Source organism: Miniopterus schreibersii (assembly GCF_964146895.1).
Source record: "Miniopterus schreibersii genome assembly, chromosome: 5".
Lineage (NCBI taxonomy): Eukaryota > Metazoa > Chordata > Mammalia > Chiroptera > Miniopteridae > Miniopterus > Miniopterus schreibersii.
In genome coordinates this window covers 83,225,086-83,242,617 of record NC_138106.1, presented here as the reverse complement: position 1 = coordinate 83,242,617, position 17,532 = coordinate 83,225,086, and the positions used below count along the sequence as shown (strand labels likewise).

The 17,532-nt window shown below is 44.0% G+C and overlaps 1 protein-coding gene across 1 annotated transcript in view; it reads right to left on the bottom strand.

Moving 5' to 3' along the window:
• WWTR1 (WW domain containing transcription regulator 1) overlaps positions 1–17,532 on the bottom strand; it is a 121,310-nt gene that overhangs the window by 31,359 nt on the left and 72,419 nt on the right. The window contains exon 3 of the mRNA XM_081138793.1: positions 16,591–16,727. Within this exon, the coding sequence (XP_080994919.1) occupies positions 16,591–16,727 (137 nt within the window). The remainder of the gene's footprint in view (positions 1–16,590; positions 16,728–17,532) is intronic.

Here is a 17,532-nt window from a genome sequence, read left to right as displayed (position 1 = left end):
CCAGCCCTGACTCAGTCACGATACAATGAAGGGAAAAGGGCTGCCGACGCGTCTCTCGGCCTTCTTGTGTCTCTCTCAGGTCCTGCCAACAATGAGCCGCTTGTTTCTCTTATTTCCCAGAAACAGTATTAGCCGTCCAACAAGGTCAGCAAAAAAAGAGCAGCTTTTCACTTCAGGGTGCATTTGGTTCCAAAAATCTGTAAAGTATTAAACCAAGAAGTTGCACTATCCCAACTTCACACTGAGCCCTTTATTCCAATTCTGGGTGAGAATCGCTGTAAGGAAATTTCTCACCGGCTCAGCTGATAAGGACCAGAGGCCTGGGGTGCATGTGCGTCCAGCCCCACTTTCCCAGCCTCACAGTCTCAAGCCTTGAAAACACTTCCAGGTGCCCCAAAACTTGACAGGTGGACCTTCAGTTTTCCAGATGCCCCCAGCTCTTCTGATTTTAGACTTGTAACCCAAGCTGCATCTACTTCTCAGGAAACCTTGGATTTTTAGGACCAGGAAATGATTTTCCTACTTGCTATCCTGCCTGCCCATCCAAACAGCAATGTAGTCAACAAACCAATGTGAAAGTATCGGGGTGACTCTGTTCTCTGAGGTGTAAAGATGTCAATGCCTGTAGCACAGGAGTTTATGTTTTCCCAGCAAATGCATTACCTAAAATGTACGTTATTGGCGTTTTAAGGATTTGGACATCAGTTGTCATATCTAGAATGAGTTACAAAAAATCTTATTCTTTGGGCATGTTGATTTCTTCTGGATCCTTTTGCTATAAAAAGTCATTCTTCAGCCCAGCCGGGTGTAGCTCAGCAGTTGAGCATTGACCTAGGATCCAGGAGATCGCAGTTTGATTCCTGGTCAGGACACATGCCCAGGTTGCGGGCTCGATCCCCAGTCAGGGGAGTGCAGGAGGCAGGCGATCAATGACTCTCTTGTCACTGTTTCTATCTCTCTCTCCCTCTCCCTTCCTCTCTCTGAAATCAATAAAGATATATTAAAAAAAAAAAAGAAGAAAAAAAAAGTCATACTTCATCCACCTAAAGCAGCACCATCTGATTTCAGGGATATCTCCAGATTTATCAGAAGTGGCCTGTGGCAGGAAGCACATGGGTGAAGCTAGTGAATTTAGGCAAATAATGACCTAACTTGGAAAAAAGAGGAAATTGGGAGCTTCACTGTGCTGCTTCACAAAGTTATCTTTGTGTCTTTGAATTTAATGCCACGGCCTGGCAACAGCAGCAAAACCAAAACTGTTTTATTATCTCCAGACAATAGGTATACTTTTACTCCGGCAGGAAATGGAAACTCTGATTCATGCACTTATTTTCATTAGTCAGAAGAGAGTTTACTGGAGCTTTTTATTGGTTAGCTTTCCTAAATGGTTTGAAAACTACTCCAGGTGCAAAGTGTGGCAACCCAAGCTAAACATAAGAAAATGAATCTACAGCTGTTTTCCACAAGAGGAGAAAAATCTGCCAGTGTGGGCCGCCAGTTTTTAATCTGTTTTCTTTTCATACCATGCCATTTTAGCAAACACCTTTATTATTTAAAGGAACTTCTAGAGCAGACACTCTAAGAGACAGTCAAAGGATTTGAATGATGTATGAAAGAGAACATGCAATTAGTAATCAAACATCAAAAAACTATCAGCTTCACAAGAAGTCAAAGACATGCAAATAAAAGTAAGAAGCCATTTTTCATCAATCAAATTACAAAGATAATGTGATGTGAGTGTTTTGAATCAGGCCAGGATTACTGGGGGTGGAGGGTGAGGTAAGAATTAAATCAGGGGGGCAGGATTAGGAACTCTGGTAAAACGGCCTGTCAAATATTAGAAATTTGTGTACACATGAGCTTTCCTAACTGTACCCTTGGCTCTAATAGTGACCCCAAAAGGTTAATTATCTTTGAAATGAAAAAGTATCAAAATACTAATAATAGAGGTGTTTGGATGGTTGGATGATTTTTTTCATTTCAGTGTTCTTTCTGCAGTTCATTTAACTGTTCGCTCACCAAACATCTGCTGAGCCCCAAAGCAGGTACAAGGCTCTGCTTCTAGGTGCAAGAGATGCTAGCGAACAAGACGGAAAGGTCCTGGCCCTTTGGGAGCTGTGCTCTAGTGGAGAGACAGACAACAGCAAACACTCTGTATAATTCTATGGCTAAGGGCTTTGAACAAACAAATTGCACTACTGTAGGCCTGGAACTTAAGGAAGACCTCTCTGAGGAGGTGATATGTGATCTAAAGAAATCTGAATAAAGTGCAGATATCAGCAGGGGGGCCAACCTAGGCTGGGGAATAGTAAGTGCAAAGGTCCTAAGGCAGGAAGGTGCCTGGCCTGTGGGCTGGGAGTAACTGCGCCACAGCGTGGCCCGCGTGGCTGAGGGGCAGGGGGCAGGGAGCAGGGCCCTGGGGCCTCGTGGCTGCGGGGAGCACTGTAGTTGGCCTCGATTTCGGAGGGATAGCAATGTCCTTTTGGCTCACTGCTCCGACTACATGGGAAACTGCCAGAGTGCCTCATACACTATGGTAAAATAAAAAAGTCTGAAGAAATGCAGAGCTGGAGAAACTGTCTGAGAGCCAGTGTCCCTTCAGTCTGTGAGGTGGTTCAGGGACCTCTTCCAGGAAGAAAGGAAAAAGCTGTGGGGTGGGGTCAGGGAGTGGAATCCAGGGCAGCTCTGCTCTGAAACACTGAAACAGAGACTCTGGCCCCAAGCAAAACAAGACAAAACAAAAACTATACCCCTAAATTTGATTTGGAAGGCTGTGCCAAAGGGGTTCTATTCTTAACAAAAACAAAACACACAACAACAAAGAAGACACCACTCTGTATATTGTAAAGTTGATCCTTGACACACCCCAGGCAGGGCGTGGACCCTTGTTCTGGTCTGCGCAGATCCTTCAGGGCGGTTATAGAAAGCCTTTCTCTAACGCTCCTGGTGCTCACTGATGGGAGACTTTTTGAGGACCGTGTCCTAGACCCCAATGTGTGGATCATTTATGGGGAATTAGAGGTAGGATTCCCTCTTAGGCACCTACCCCTGGAAAAACAGATTTCTCCCCATCACTAGGCAAACCTTGCTCACAAATGCTCTGAATCCTGTAACTGAACATATTACCCTCTCTACAGAAGTCCCCAGGTCTCAAAGCCAAATCTGCAGGCACCTCTAGCAACCACACAGGACCCATGGTATGCGTGTTTCTCCTTGGCTAATAAAATAATATGTTTTCTCAGCCACGGCCTCCCTTTACCCCAATTTAACTCAATTATGTATATGTATCCTTTTGAACTAAGTGTTTTGTTAAGAAGCAAGAGTAGGGAATAAATGGATGGAGACATCACAGCTTCATTTTAAAACTATATCCGGGGGGGGGGGGGGGGGGGGAGGGATTAGCCAAAGAATTTATATGCATATATGCATAACCCAAGGACACAGACAATGGTGTGGTGAGGGACTGGGGAGGGGAGTGGAAGGGGTGAAAGGGGTCAGTGGGGAGCAAAAGGGACATCTGTAATATTTTGAACCATAAAAATAGTAATAATAATAATACCCTGGGCCAGGCAAGTCACCTTTGCCATCTCCTATAAAAATAAATAAATAAATAAAACAATATCTCTCTATATATAATTGCACAGATACATTATTTTATTTGTCCAAATAAATACTGAGCATGCCACAAATGGCCATTTGCCTGTCATTCAGGGAGAATGGTTTACACGGCCTGAGGCCATCTCTGATGGAGACCTGCTGACCAAAAAGCTTTCCTCGTATCACATTGTCTTTAAGGAACACGCTCATCGCTCATCGGAGGAGCCAACTGACCCAGGCACTCTGCCTCCTCATGCCCCGCCTTCCACAGACACGACCTTAACCATACGACGAAAGCCACCATCACGCAGCCTGCACAACTCAACACCACCTGCCTACAGAGAGGACGCACTGGGCAGGACACACACCACCTCTGTGGCATTCCTGCCCAGGATGTAAATCATGAGGAAACACCAGACAAGCCCAAATTTAAAACAAGCTACAAAATAACTGGCCTATACCCTTCAAAAATGCCCAGGTCCAGAAACACAGAGCTAAGGAATTATTCCAGGTAAAGATTAAGGATTCAGGACAACCAAGTACAATGCATGATCTTTGAGAGAGCTCCTGGACCAAAAACCAAAAGAGCCGTGAAGAACATTATGGTGATAAATGAAGACATTTCAAATATGGACTGTGGATTAGACAATAGTATTATACCAGAGTTATGTTTCCTGATTCTGATACCTCTATACTATGCTTGGGTAAGAATGTGTCCTTTTAGAAAATACAATCTGAAATATTTAGGGGTAAAAAGGCATTATGTCTCCAACTTAGTCTCAAAGGGTTCAGAAAAAAAGAAATACACACACACACACACACACACACACAAGCAAATGTGGTAAATCATAAACAATGAACAAAGGCAAATCTGGGCAAAGGGTACATGGAGTACCTTGTACTATATTTGAAACTCTTCTGTAAATTTAAGATTATCTCAAAATAAAAAGTGACTTATTAACAAAACAAAAACAACAAAGAAAAAACTTCCCTATACACACCTTAAACTCCCTGGCACTTAACAATTTCCCAGTCTGGCGGGGTCCAGAGAAACAGCGTCATATATGGGCCATTGTCCTGTGCATCATTTATCTTTGAGGAAACCCTCACTAAACAATAGTTCTGAGAGCTGACTGGGGTTTATAGGGGAGAGAACCCTAGTTGTAATATGTGCCGCATGATTCTGACACCCCACATTCACTGTTCCTCCCAGCTCCCCACCTCCACCCCAACACCAACTGCTAATGGAGAAATAATTCTGGGTGTAGGTGGTCAAAAGGCACAAATGTCCAGTTCTAAAATAAATAAGCCCTGGGGATGTAATGTACTGTGTGCTGCCTATAGCTAATAATACTGTACTGCATATTTGAAAGTTCCTAAGAGAGTAGATCTTAAAAGTTCTCATCATAAGAAAAAATGTGGACTGTGGGCCGGACTGGGTGTTAACTGGATTTATTGGGTGACGATCATTTTGCAGTACATACATGTATCAATCATTATATGTTGTGCACCTAAAACAAAAGTAATATTATATTTCAAGTATATCTCAATTTTTTAAAAAGGGGGGGAAGGATCTCATTTTCAAAACCAGAGAGCCTGGGAATGGTGGACAAAGAGCTGCCCTCCGGGACCGGCTGGGATGGTCTTTCCGAAGAAACAGCTCTGCACGGCTGGGTCACAAGACCCGGGACTGGAGAACTGCAAGTTTCCTTGGAGGGAACCCGGGCTCCAAGAGAGTGCGTTGACCCTAAAGCTTGAGGCCCTTGGTGAAGGGGCCTCACTTCCCAGGGTCACAGCTGAAGAAACTGCTCCATGTTGGCATCTTAATAGAAGGAAAAACGAACGAGCGAAGGAGGGCAGAGTTGCAGCTAGAGGGGGAACTGGCGAATGCAAACATACGGCAGCATGCTCCAGGAAGGAATGTCCCAGGCCAAAGCCACCCAATTTCATACAGTTTGGACCCTGGGGCTCCCTCAAATCGCAGGGGGAAAGTTGTGTGCTTAAAACTAGAGACAGAGGAGAGGGCTCAAGCAAAGAGACAAGTGGGGTGTCAGAGGAGCACCCCTCGTTCGCAGGGTCCCAGGCAGCACCCACAGAAAACAGCACACACGATGGAGCAAGGCGTCCAGAAACCTCCCAGGTGCAGCCGCCCGAGCACCCACTTCACTAGGATGAGATGATTCATTTCCATCTGGGGAGAAGTTTTAGCTCCATTCTAATAAGTTCAGGGATTGAGGCCGTTGATAAGGGTGCAAAGGGAATATTTTTCTTGATAGTTAAAATGTGAGCTTTGAAGCAGCTAAATGAAAATCTTGGGAGCCAGGACTAAATCAGCCACATTAAAAATTGTTTTATTTTTTCCAGCTCTGCAAATATTTAACTCTTGGCAAAACTGAAAACTCACGACTCTCTCTTCACTGGTGTCTGAGAAATATAACACTGGAAAGGAAAAGGCCGAAAATAATATGGAATGAAATGCACGACACGCAGCACTGGGAAGCCAGGGAACTTCAAATGCAACTTCCATTTATGGCTTAGTCAAAAACATATGGATACGCAAGCTGAAAGCAGACCTAGTGGGAAAGCTAGGTGCCTGGTTAAAAATACACTTTTTGAGGCAACCTTAAATCTTGTTTTGTAAAGGAAAGTAGCACCCCAAACAAATCTCTCCCCCCAACACACACACACACACAGTGCATCTGCAAACAATTACTTGTTTAGTTCCATAAAAGCGAACCATGTCAAAATTGTATTTTTAAAGGAATAATTCTATTTTTACTAACATTCCAAAGAAACTGGAAAAAATGAGGGGGTTAAAGGGAGGTACAAAAACCTATGTACAAAAATTTTACTGCAACATCATTCATAATGAAAAAAAATAGAATCCGCTTATATGTCTCTCAGTAGAAGAACTAGTTAAATAAATTACGGTAGAGTCACATAATAGAATATTATACAGCCATTGACATGATATAATGATTTATAAACAGAAATCTTCCCAAGTCCATTCATAACTTAAAAAACAAAGAAATCAAACAATGAGAGTCTAATTTGTACCTATCAGAATTATAAAGACTAAACAGTACGGTCATGGACCTTACTGGTCAGAACAGGGGAAGGAAGCACTTTGACTCACTGCTGGTAGGAGTGTAAATTGGTATAACCATTCTGGAGGGAAGTGGAAAATCTCTTACAACTTCAAATGCACATAATCCACCCATGAAAATTATCCTCTACATAAACAGCATATGGCACAAGGACTTACATGTAGGGATGAACATCGTACCATTTTTTTAAATAATTTTAATTGATTTTTAGAGAGAGAGGAAAGGAGAGGGATAGATAGATGATAGACAGATAGACAGATAGATGATGAAAGAAAGAAAGAAAGAAAGAAAGAAAGAAAGAAAGAAAGAAAGAAAGAAAGAAAGAAAGAAAGAAAGAAAGAAAGAAAGAAGAGAGAGAAACATCATTGATCTGCTGCCTCCTGCACACACACACACACACACACACACACACACACACACACACACAGGGGACTGAGCCTGCAACTTGAGCATGTGGCCTGACTGGGAATCAAACCAGTGACCTCTTAGTTCCTGGGTCGAAGCTCAACCACTGAGCCATGCCAGAAAGGCTGTAGCATTTTTAATAATAGCTAACAATCAGAAAAGAACTTAAATATCTAGCATAGGGGACAGGTTAAGTAATTACGGTACATCAATAGATTGAAATATTATATATTGCTGACAAAACCTAATACATCTAGAAGTTCTGATTTAGAAAGTTCTCTAAGATATATGAAGCGTTAAGAAGAAATATATCCAAGCATGCATGAGTGGGTGCGGAGTATTTCTAGAATACTCACTCGGGGAGCTGGTAGCAGTCGTTTCTCTGGGGAGGAGAGAAAGGCTGAGGGTTCTAGTGTGAAGGAGGCTTATTTGTCATGAATACCCTTTGGAACTGTTTGAATTTTTTGCCATGTTTGTGCTACTTTTCCAATAAAAACAGCAAATCAAAAAATATTGCAGGAAAATAGTTAATGAAATGGAAAGATGCTCACGATATGTGAGCGGGAGAAAAAGAACGTAGAGGATTTTCCAACCTTTTTTGTTTAACATTTGTATTGGAAAAAGACAAATATATGAGAAACTGATAGTGTGATTCTGAATGGTCAGATTATAGTGTTTTATATGGTCTCGTTTTTGTGCTGATCAGCATTTTCTACAGTGACCAAACAGTAATTACATAACGTGAGGAGGGGGTTCCTTCAATCTTGCTGCCTCAAATACGCTGAGGATCTACTTTTTTCTAAAAGCAAGAAGGGGGGTGGTCTCCTCTCTTCAGCACTTAATGAGAACAGACTATGAAGGCTTTTGTTTTCCTGGCTTCTTTTATGGTATTATTTTGCTGACTCCATCACAGAGAATTACTCCGAGCCGAGCGTGGCGGAACAGCTGTCCCTGACCACCAGCAACTGCAAGACACCGGGGGTAAATTTAGATTTCCAGAAAAGACCAGGGCCATCTTCCGGCTGGTCCGGGCGGGGAGGCGGTCACACACAGGCGGGCCAGCATCCTGGGGGCCCCCAAAGGGGAGATCAAAGAAAAGTGTCCGAATGGCACTCGGCACTTATCAGTCTGGTGCAAGTGTCTGACCAACAAACCATCCCAGAGCACCCTTGCCTCACAAAAAGGCAAAAAAGGCCACAGCAAGGAAGCTCCCCAGGCGCACACTGGAAGTCGGCCGGCAGATAGGCCTAAAACTGTCAGTATTACCTTTAAAACTCTCCACAGGGGCCCACGGCTTGGTGAAGAGACCAGACTCCATCAAAAATAAATTAAAAAAGAAGGCAGTGCACACGAAGAAGGGCCTAAGGAGAAGTCTGGCCCCCTCGCCCTCCGTCCTAAAGGCTCTGCTCTCCTTGGGGCTCGGGCGCCCTGGGGACTTTAGGTGGCAGAGGCGGGACTTTCCAGCCACCTTTCAGGAAGCCACGCTCGGGGCAGCTCACACACGCACCCTGCGAATCAGACAACACAGTTCAATGATCTGAATCCCAAACAGCAGCGTTTCACTGAGTTTCTGAAGTGGACTTGGCATGGCTGGGGTCAAAACTTCATGGAAAGTGGCGTCGGCATTCACGTGCCCAGCGCTCTGTGTGCACTCACACCCACACGTGCCAGAGTGCCAAATGCCGATGCCACAGTGAATGTCGATTTTGGACAAAGAGGTCAGTCACCAAGTTGGTGAGCATCCTGGAGTTGTCTTCGGGTAACTGGGCTTAAAGACTAAATATCTGAGTCGGGTTTTGGCCTTGCTGACAAGGGCACGCTCCAGCCTCGGGACTAAGACTCAGCTCTCCTGTGGGCCCTACCTGGCTGCCGGCGGGCATCTGGGGCATGGAAACGGCAGCCGTTCCCGGGCCGCCCTGCACTGCCTGAAGCGGGATTTCTAGGGGTGCGGCCCAGGCAGTGCTCCCCGCGGCACCCACCACTGTCCTTCATGGAGCAATCAGATTGCTGGATGCCGAAGGTGTGTGTCTGACAAATGCCCCGCGGGATACAGCTAGTGCCGGACCTGGGCCCCGCATGGAGAAACACTGACCTTAGAGACTAGGGAATCCTTGCTGGCCACAGCTGGACTAGGCCACCTGCCCAAGCTCGACCATTCAAGCTTCTGCCCATATTGCTCACGGGGGCTGGGGGGGCTGGGGGTACAGGGGCTAGAGCCTCCCTCCCAACACCGCACCCTCCTCTCCCACCATAAAAACCACACCAAGCAGTTCTCTATTTTTTTCTCCTAGCTACATTAAAAGCGATACAACCACATTACAGAAAAAAATAAAGGGAATCACTCCCAATCTAAAAGTTTTACTATAATCAGGCTATTAATGTTTAAAAATAAATTTGTTCTACAAAATGGTGCACCTGTGCCACATAATGTCCTTGGCTAGGGGCTAGAAATACACAGCTGGAAGGCAAAATCTTGTGAGAAGAGAATCTGAGTCTTTTTAAAAAATAAAATTATAATCATAGCATAAGCAATTCTGCCTGCTTTATGAAATGAGACTGACAAAGTTTTCTATGTGCCACATAGTCCTTACAACTATTATTTTAATGGTAAAAAATATATTTATTTTTGTATTATAAGCATTTAATGAGAGGGGGGCTACATTATAAATAACACATCTTTGTGTACAGGTTTCCAAAGTGTTCATCTAGCATACAATGTAGGTTTTTTATCTGGAAGAATATGTTCTTGGGAAAATTGTGGCATCAAACAGTTTTCATGGATCTTGAGATTTCTTATCGAACAGGAGATTTCCTACCTAAATTCCTCAATTTCACATAATAAAATCTACAAGTTTCTTGCCGGTTCGATCCCTGGTCAGGGCACATACAGGATTTAACCAATGAATGCGTAAATAAGTAAGTGGAAGAACAAATCGATGTCTGTCTCCCTCTCTCTCTCCTCCCTCAGTTGATAATTTGTTTTCAGCACTCATTTCACAAATTCCTTAAAATCTTTCAAAGAAAGGAAAGGTAATGAATCTCCTTTTGGAAAACTCCAAGAGCAGTCTTCAATAATGCTGACTAAATAGAGTAAATGTTAATAGTTGGCTTCCTCCGAATCGATCTAAGAAGAAATTATAATATTTTCTATAGAGTTTAGAAAACTGTACTTTCTTTTTCTAATCAAGAAAAAAAAACCAAAAACGCTTTTACACCTGAAACTAATACAAAATAATATTTAATATAAACTGTAATTGAAAAATAAAATTAAAAAACAAAACCCCTCTTTTTACTGGAAGCGTTTCCCCTTTTCCCATGCCCGTGAGTCTTCCTTCCCTTCCATAAACACTCACTTTCCACCACCCCGATCCTACCAATGGTCCATCACCTCCACCCTCCCCCATAAAGTCTGGAGGCTGCCAGTTTCTCTCTGGGTTTGTGTGTGTGTGCTAGTGCACTTTAGGCTAATTTATCCTGCAGAAACCACAAAGTTCAAAAAGTAGTGACAATGTCAGAGCTGGAAAAAACACAGGAGCCAGATGTGTCTGCCGTGAACCCACCACATAAAATTCACTAGGAAAAAAACACAGGAAAAAGAAATAGATATGCTACATAAAAATCTGACACTTAAAACTTTCAGGCTACCTTCCTACAGGCTTTAAGCAATGCTAGGCTATTCTGTTTGCTTTGGATAAAATGGTTTTGTCTCTGTTCTTCCTAGATGGAAGATGGGCCAACTCAGCAAATGAGCACAGACAAGATTTTATTTCCATCTTGTCTTAAAAAGCATGCCTTGCAAAAACAACAACAAAAAAAACACCACAACCAAAACAACATGCATATGTTTGTAATTTGAAGGACAGATGAAGACAGACCTGGATGACATGACTCTGGCCTAGGGATGGCACCCCTTCAAAGGGGGCAGTGTGTGCGTGTGTGCACGCGCGTGCATGCATGCATGTGAGTGATATTTTTTAAATTCCTATAGCATTAAAAATACACTCTGGCTGCGCTTAGACAAAAGTTTCTAAACCCGCTAAGGCTGGCAGTCCGGCCAAGTTTTTGTACAGTCTCTATTTTTCCTGTCCTGTCTAGGAGGATACTGGCACCCCCAGGAGGGGCCTCATTCCAGCAAAGAGGCCGTTAACCTGTGACAGGAGCCCAGCACACACCGTGGTTTATGACTGTTCGGATTATCACCCAAAAGTCAAAATTGTATGTCACTTTCTCTTGGCAAAAATACAGGTGTTTTTGTAAAGATATTTTTTTGTTTATTGATTTTTTTTTAAGAGAGAGAGAGAGGAAAGGAGAGGGAGGAGGAGAGAGAAACATCAATGTGAGAGCGAAACATCCATCGGCTGCCCCCCGCACGCCCCCTACTGGGGATTAGGCCCGCAACCTGGGCATGGGCCCCGACCGGGAATCGAACCCGTGGCCTTTCAGCGCACAGGACGACACCCATCCACCGAGCCACACCGGCCAGGGCTCGGCAAAAAACATTTTAAAACATGGGACTGTTGCCCCGGCCAGGTGGTTCAGCTGCTTGGAGCGTCACCCCGCACACAGAAAGGGGTGCGGGTCAGACTCCGGGTCAGGACGCTTGCTTAGGCTGAAGCCTGCCTCCCGGGAGGGGTGGGCGCAGGAGGCGGCCGAGTTGCTCTCCCACACTGATGGTCCCCCCTCTCTCTCCCTTCCTCTCTCTCCCTGAAACCAATAAACACATCCTCAGGTGAGGCCTTAAAACAACCACACGGGAGATGTTATGTTGCCACGTGACCTCAGGGCTGCTCTTCACAAGCTCCCTGTCAAAGGCGTGACCGTGAAGGAGCCAGGTCACCAGCAACTGCTGTCCGGGGTTAAAGATGATTTCCGGCCCGGCCGGGCGTGGCTCAGCCGTTGAGCGTCCACCTGGGATCCAGGCGATCGGGGTTCAATTCCCGGTCAGGGCACGTGCCCGGGTTACGGGCTCCAGCCGATCAATGACTCTCATCATTGATGTTTCTCTCTCTCTCCCTCTCCTTTCCTCTCTCTGAAATCAATAAAGATATATTTTAAAAAGATTATTTCTGTAGCGTGAAAGCAAAGGTGCCCAAACGAACAAAGGTGCAGGAACCGAGGCCGGGCTTTCCTGAGCCGGGAGCACACACAGGCGCTTCAGTGCATGGGGGCCAGAAACGTGAGGGAAAACCAGGTTACCAGCTAACAATGAAGTGTGTTATTTTTAACTGAATTTATCGGGGTGACATTGGTTAATAAAATTATATAGGTTGCAGGGGTACGATTATATAATACATCGTCTGTATACTGTTTTGTATGCTCACCATCCCAGGTCTCCTCCTGTCACCATTTACCCCCCATCCCCTCCTTCTACCTCCCCCATGGCCCTTTATCTCTGGTAACAATGAGTTTTAACAAGACACGTCTTTGGGGTCTTTCTCCAGGCCAAGTATCAGGGTGTATGGACAACCTAAATGCTCAAAACAACTTTTATGAGGCAGGTATTCTCACTGCCACCATTTCAGAGCTGAGGGAAAGGAGACCCCGAGAGGTTAAATAACAAAAGCAACTCACGAACACCTAACCCAACAAAACTCAGTTCTGACTTCAAGTTCTTCCCATTAACCACTAAACAAAAAGGTCCCCTGCCCTCCACCCCACCCCCGTCACCACCCTAACAGCCCGATCTCTTTAGTAGGCTCCATCTTCCTCCAGCCCATTGCTCTATATATTATAATAGGGCCTGTGTAGAGTCTTTGGGCTTTTTTCTATTTCATTTTTTTAACTCCTTCAAAAATTTAGTGGTTATTAATAGTAATTAATCATACCAACAATCCACTCAAAAGATTTAAGATATGTGTTTAAAAAAATATATCTGTTATAAAAAAATTTTTTTAAATATCAACTTTCACAAGTATAGTAGTTTTCCACCTTCACTGTGTTATATGAAAGCGAGGATTACAAATTGTCGGCCTCAGTGGTAATCTCTCCTCTTCAGTCTCAAGTCCTCCAACGACTCCTTTCCCCTTCCATTTACTGGGTATCTCTGGGGGCTCAGACTCAGAGGTCACTAATCTGCTCAAAGATAATCAAACTGGACAAAACCTGACAGACAACATAACTTGGCAAATGTGAAAACAAAAACTTCAGTTAAAAACTGGACAAAACTGGCAATGGTTATTTGAAAAAAGTACAAAAACATTTTTTTTTTACATTTTACCCTGCAGAGTATTTCATTTCACTCAAGCATTTGAAAAGTCTGTCCATTTAGACACACAACGCATCTGCCATCCCGTAGCGAGGTGCAATTTCACCAGATGCTGAGGCAGCCTGACAAGGTACGCCCCATGTTTACAAAGTCACCCCAAACAAGCCACATTTCAGAAGGGCAGGGAGACACTAAAACCTTTCCACCAGAGGGCGCTATCCTCACTGACAGTAATACGGTGTTCCTAATTTAAAGCACATCACGCACTCTAACCAGCCCCAAAGAAATCTTTTTTCCCTTCAGGGTTTTTGTAATAAAGAATGAAACTGTCTTCAAACCTAACATTCTATAATTAAATAAAACATAAAGCTTTCTTTCCACAAAGAAAAATGGTGATAAGAATAAACCCTTACAGCACGGATCTAAGCACTTTACACATATAAACTCATATAATCACCTCATGCTAACCTGATACTATAAAAATAATCCTCATTTTACATACGGGGAAACTGAGGCACAATTAAGTAACTTAACAGTCACCAAGCTAGTAATGGGCAGAGCCAGGATTCAAATTCTGACAGTCTGATCCCCAGGTCTATGTACCTAATCTATAGAAAAACATAGAATCCCAATAAAAGGAGATTTACTGATGACTGTATTGATCTATGCCACTGATTATATCGCAGCTAGAGAAATACATAAAATTAGCTTATGAATGGTACGGTCTCTATAATCTGACAGTAATGTTATTAACTGTATTTTGACGTCATTTTCACACATACATAAATACCGCCCAGTGAAGGGGACATACCACTTAAGTTCACCTATTTGTCAGCTACATTCCCTGAAAAGAGCAAACTTCTAGATTTAAGAAGTAGGAGGAGGAGGACCGTATGATCTGGTAAAAGGTAAAAAGAAAAAAAATGCAGTGGATGTAAAACAGAATAGAAATCTTAAATCATATTCAAAATGTTGATTTTCATATACGTACATATATATGTGCATATATGCTAGTGTATGTGACATAGGTATATTATATGTAATATATACAAACACCGGTATATACCTATTATTTCTAAAATAACAATAATAAAATACCACATTCTAAATCTTAAAAACCAGGAGAAGAATCTGCTCTTTATATTTTTATTGATTGATAATAAAGAGTATGAAAAATACAGGCAGACTTTTAGCTTAAAATAAAATATTCTGAGTAAATCATTTGTTATTAAGACCACATGGTGACTCTAAGTTGTCCCCGTCTTTGGCGCTTACTTTGCATTCCTCAGTGTATTTCCGTCTACGGGACACATCTGTGATTGTCTATAGGCTAGCAGCACACTTTGTAATGGGCAAATACTCAAATATTATTGGAAAAACCCCAGAATGCGTGCCCTGAGAAATTTACTGCCCCAGTTTATTTGAAATCCGGAAAGTAGGGTATTTTATTCAACCACAGGTAAGCTTATTTCAGACATTCAGATTACAATTTCTTTAGATGTCCTTTACCAGCAATGGAGCTTTTTATGTGTATGTGCATGTGCGTGTGCGTGTAGGCATTGTTTCCTACTTGTTGCACAATTTAAAAAAATTAACGATAGTGTTTTATGTACTAGCAACACACTAGTATCTATCAGCTGGGGGCTGGTTAAATAAAATAATTATAGCATACCAACGTGCTGAGCTATTAGGCAATTTTTCTAAAGAATGAGGCCGCTCTCTATGTACAGACATCGAAGCGGGAAAGGCAAGGTGCAGAACAGTGGGTAAAGCATGCTAGCCTTTGCATGTGACTGAAAACCCTGGCTGAGCCCACGGAAGGCACAGCGCAATGGAGATCAGAGAAGACTCAGCTTTCTGAACATCTCTTTGAAAGGGTGTTTGAATTTTTTCAGCCAGGTCCATAAAAGGTTTTTTCCAATTATAATGATTATGAAGTTAAGGATAACACTTTATAATCAGTTTTTAGAATTTTTAGTGAAAAGTAAATGGTTAAACAAACTCTGAAACTATTCTAATGCTACCTAATGTGTGGTTTCTTTACTGCACTTGCACCTGCTTTCTACGTGAGCCTTTATATGCTGGGGACAGTGACTCACGGGAAGCTTTGGTTCACCACGGCTGGTAGAAGCATTTATACCATCTTCCTTGACCTGCCCTTTACTCAAGTAACACAGTGGAGGTTATTCCAAGTCATTTGCTTTTCGGATATATTTTACATCTGCAAGCTTTAAAATGGTAGGTCCAAACTCCCTGGAAGAACAGTCCGTATATTTACTTGAAGCTGACTTGGGTCTACTTAAGTTCACGCTCACACTGGCTAAGCCACAGTATGAGAGAAGGGTGTCCAGGAAAAGGGCTTCCATTCCTGCCAATCCAACATGAGCTTTTTCCTCTAAACTTAACTGTTCTGTGTATAAAGCCGTATCTAGACATTTGATCTTAAATGGAAATGTTATCTGAAAATGGTATCATCTTTTAGAAAACTTTAAGAATGGCCGTCTTATTTTTAGCCTTCGGGGGGAGGGGAGATTGGCTACAACAAAAGCTGACTAGTTCTGTTGCTATAGTTTAGTAATTCACATCTTGGTTCTCTCTGCTGGGCAGTATTTTAGTTTTTGAAGTAAAGGCAATTAGCGGAAAATAACCTCTTCCAAGTCTAAAATCATACTTAAAGACTCTAAGTGAAATGACGTAAGTCAACTATCCCAGGGAGGTAAGGGAGAAGCCACCTGCATGCAGGTCATGCCATGATTCAATGCGTTCGAAGATCAAACCAACCTCAGCCCAAACTCCAGCTCTGCTACCCACAAGCTGGGACTCTGAGCAAGTTTCCCATCTATAAACGGGAATGCTGTCACTTCTTGCAGGACTGTTGTGAGAATTTAATGAGATAAAGCAAGAAAACACCTACCCTGGTATCAGTCATACATTATGCAAAAAAAGGGGGGGAAGGAAAGGAAAGGGATTCGAGACCAGGATGTACCCTTTGGTGGTCTTCAGGGACCAAAGTCACAGAAAGGGGCTGCGTGCCCTCCTCACTTTAGTCTAGATGAAGACAGGAGGCCTGCGTGATTTTTCAAAGAACTTCGATAAAGGCGTTGGAGGGGAGGCTGGGCCTGCAGTGTAAACCCCAGGTCACCTGGCGTGACCTGCAGCGAACAGGCCAAGGAAAGCAGGCGAAGGACAGGCGAGGACGCTCTCGGGGTGCACCGGCGGGCCCCGAGGCGGACACCGCGCTCAACTCCGACCCCCTCCGACCCGAGCGTGGCTTACCGAGATTCGGCTGGGACACGGCCATGGACCTCTGGGGCACTGGTGAGGAAGTGGCGGCAGGGTGGAGGCTCATGTGATTCAGGGGCTGAGTCATCACCTTCCTAGGGTCTTGCCATGTGGTGATTTTTTCTATGTGACTAAAGGAAGGAAAACAATTACCTTTTTAATTGTCAACATCATCATCATCATCACCAATAACAGCACAACAGGCCCATGACTTTGGCTTTTCTTCCCTTAGGGCTTGCTTCTGAGCAGCTGACACACAGTAATTGTTTTAATCCAAGGGCTGGTCACTTACCCTCCATTCCAATGGGGCCACACCGGGGAGTCTGCAGTGACTCTCTGCAGACATGAGCCCATCACTTATCTGTCCCAGTCGCCCCTCTTAAGGTTTTCTGCCTTACTGGGGACAGACACATCCCCGCAAAGCCCCCCACAGCCCAAGGAGCCTGCATGCCCAGCTCCTCAGGGCCTTCATCGCCTCTCCAGATGCAGGGCCACCAGCCCTCCCACACTCTGGAGGCTCATATAATTGACGTAATGAGGACACCTCCGCCTGTCCTCAGCCAAAGACAGGGCCTTGAAACCAACCTCATAACAATGACAGTACTGAGCCCTGACTAAGGGCGAGGCACCGAGGTCCATGTAGGTATAACACGTAACCCCTCGAGAGGCTTGGGTTCTACCACGCAAGGTAACGACCAGGCAGCTGAGGACCAAAGGTGCAGGAAGGCGGGCGAGCGCCAGGTCCTGGAGACACCTAGACCCTGGGGCATGAAGGCTCTGAGGGAAACACGATAAAACTGGGTCATACACAACTGCCAATACTCGGTATTATGTCTGACTCAGAGAAAGCAGCACAGCAATCGTCTGCCCAGCTTCCGATCTGTCCTTAGAAGGATGGACGGGACCTCGGCTCCGCCTGCCTCCAGTCCCCATCAC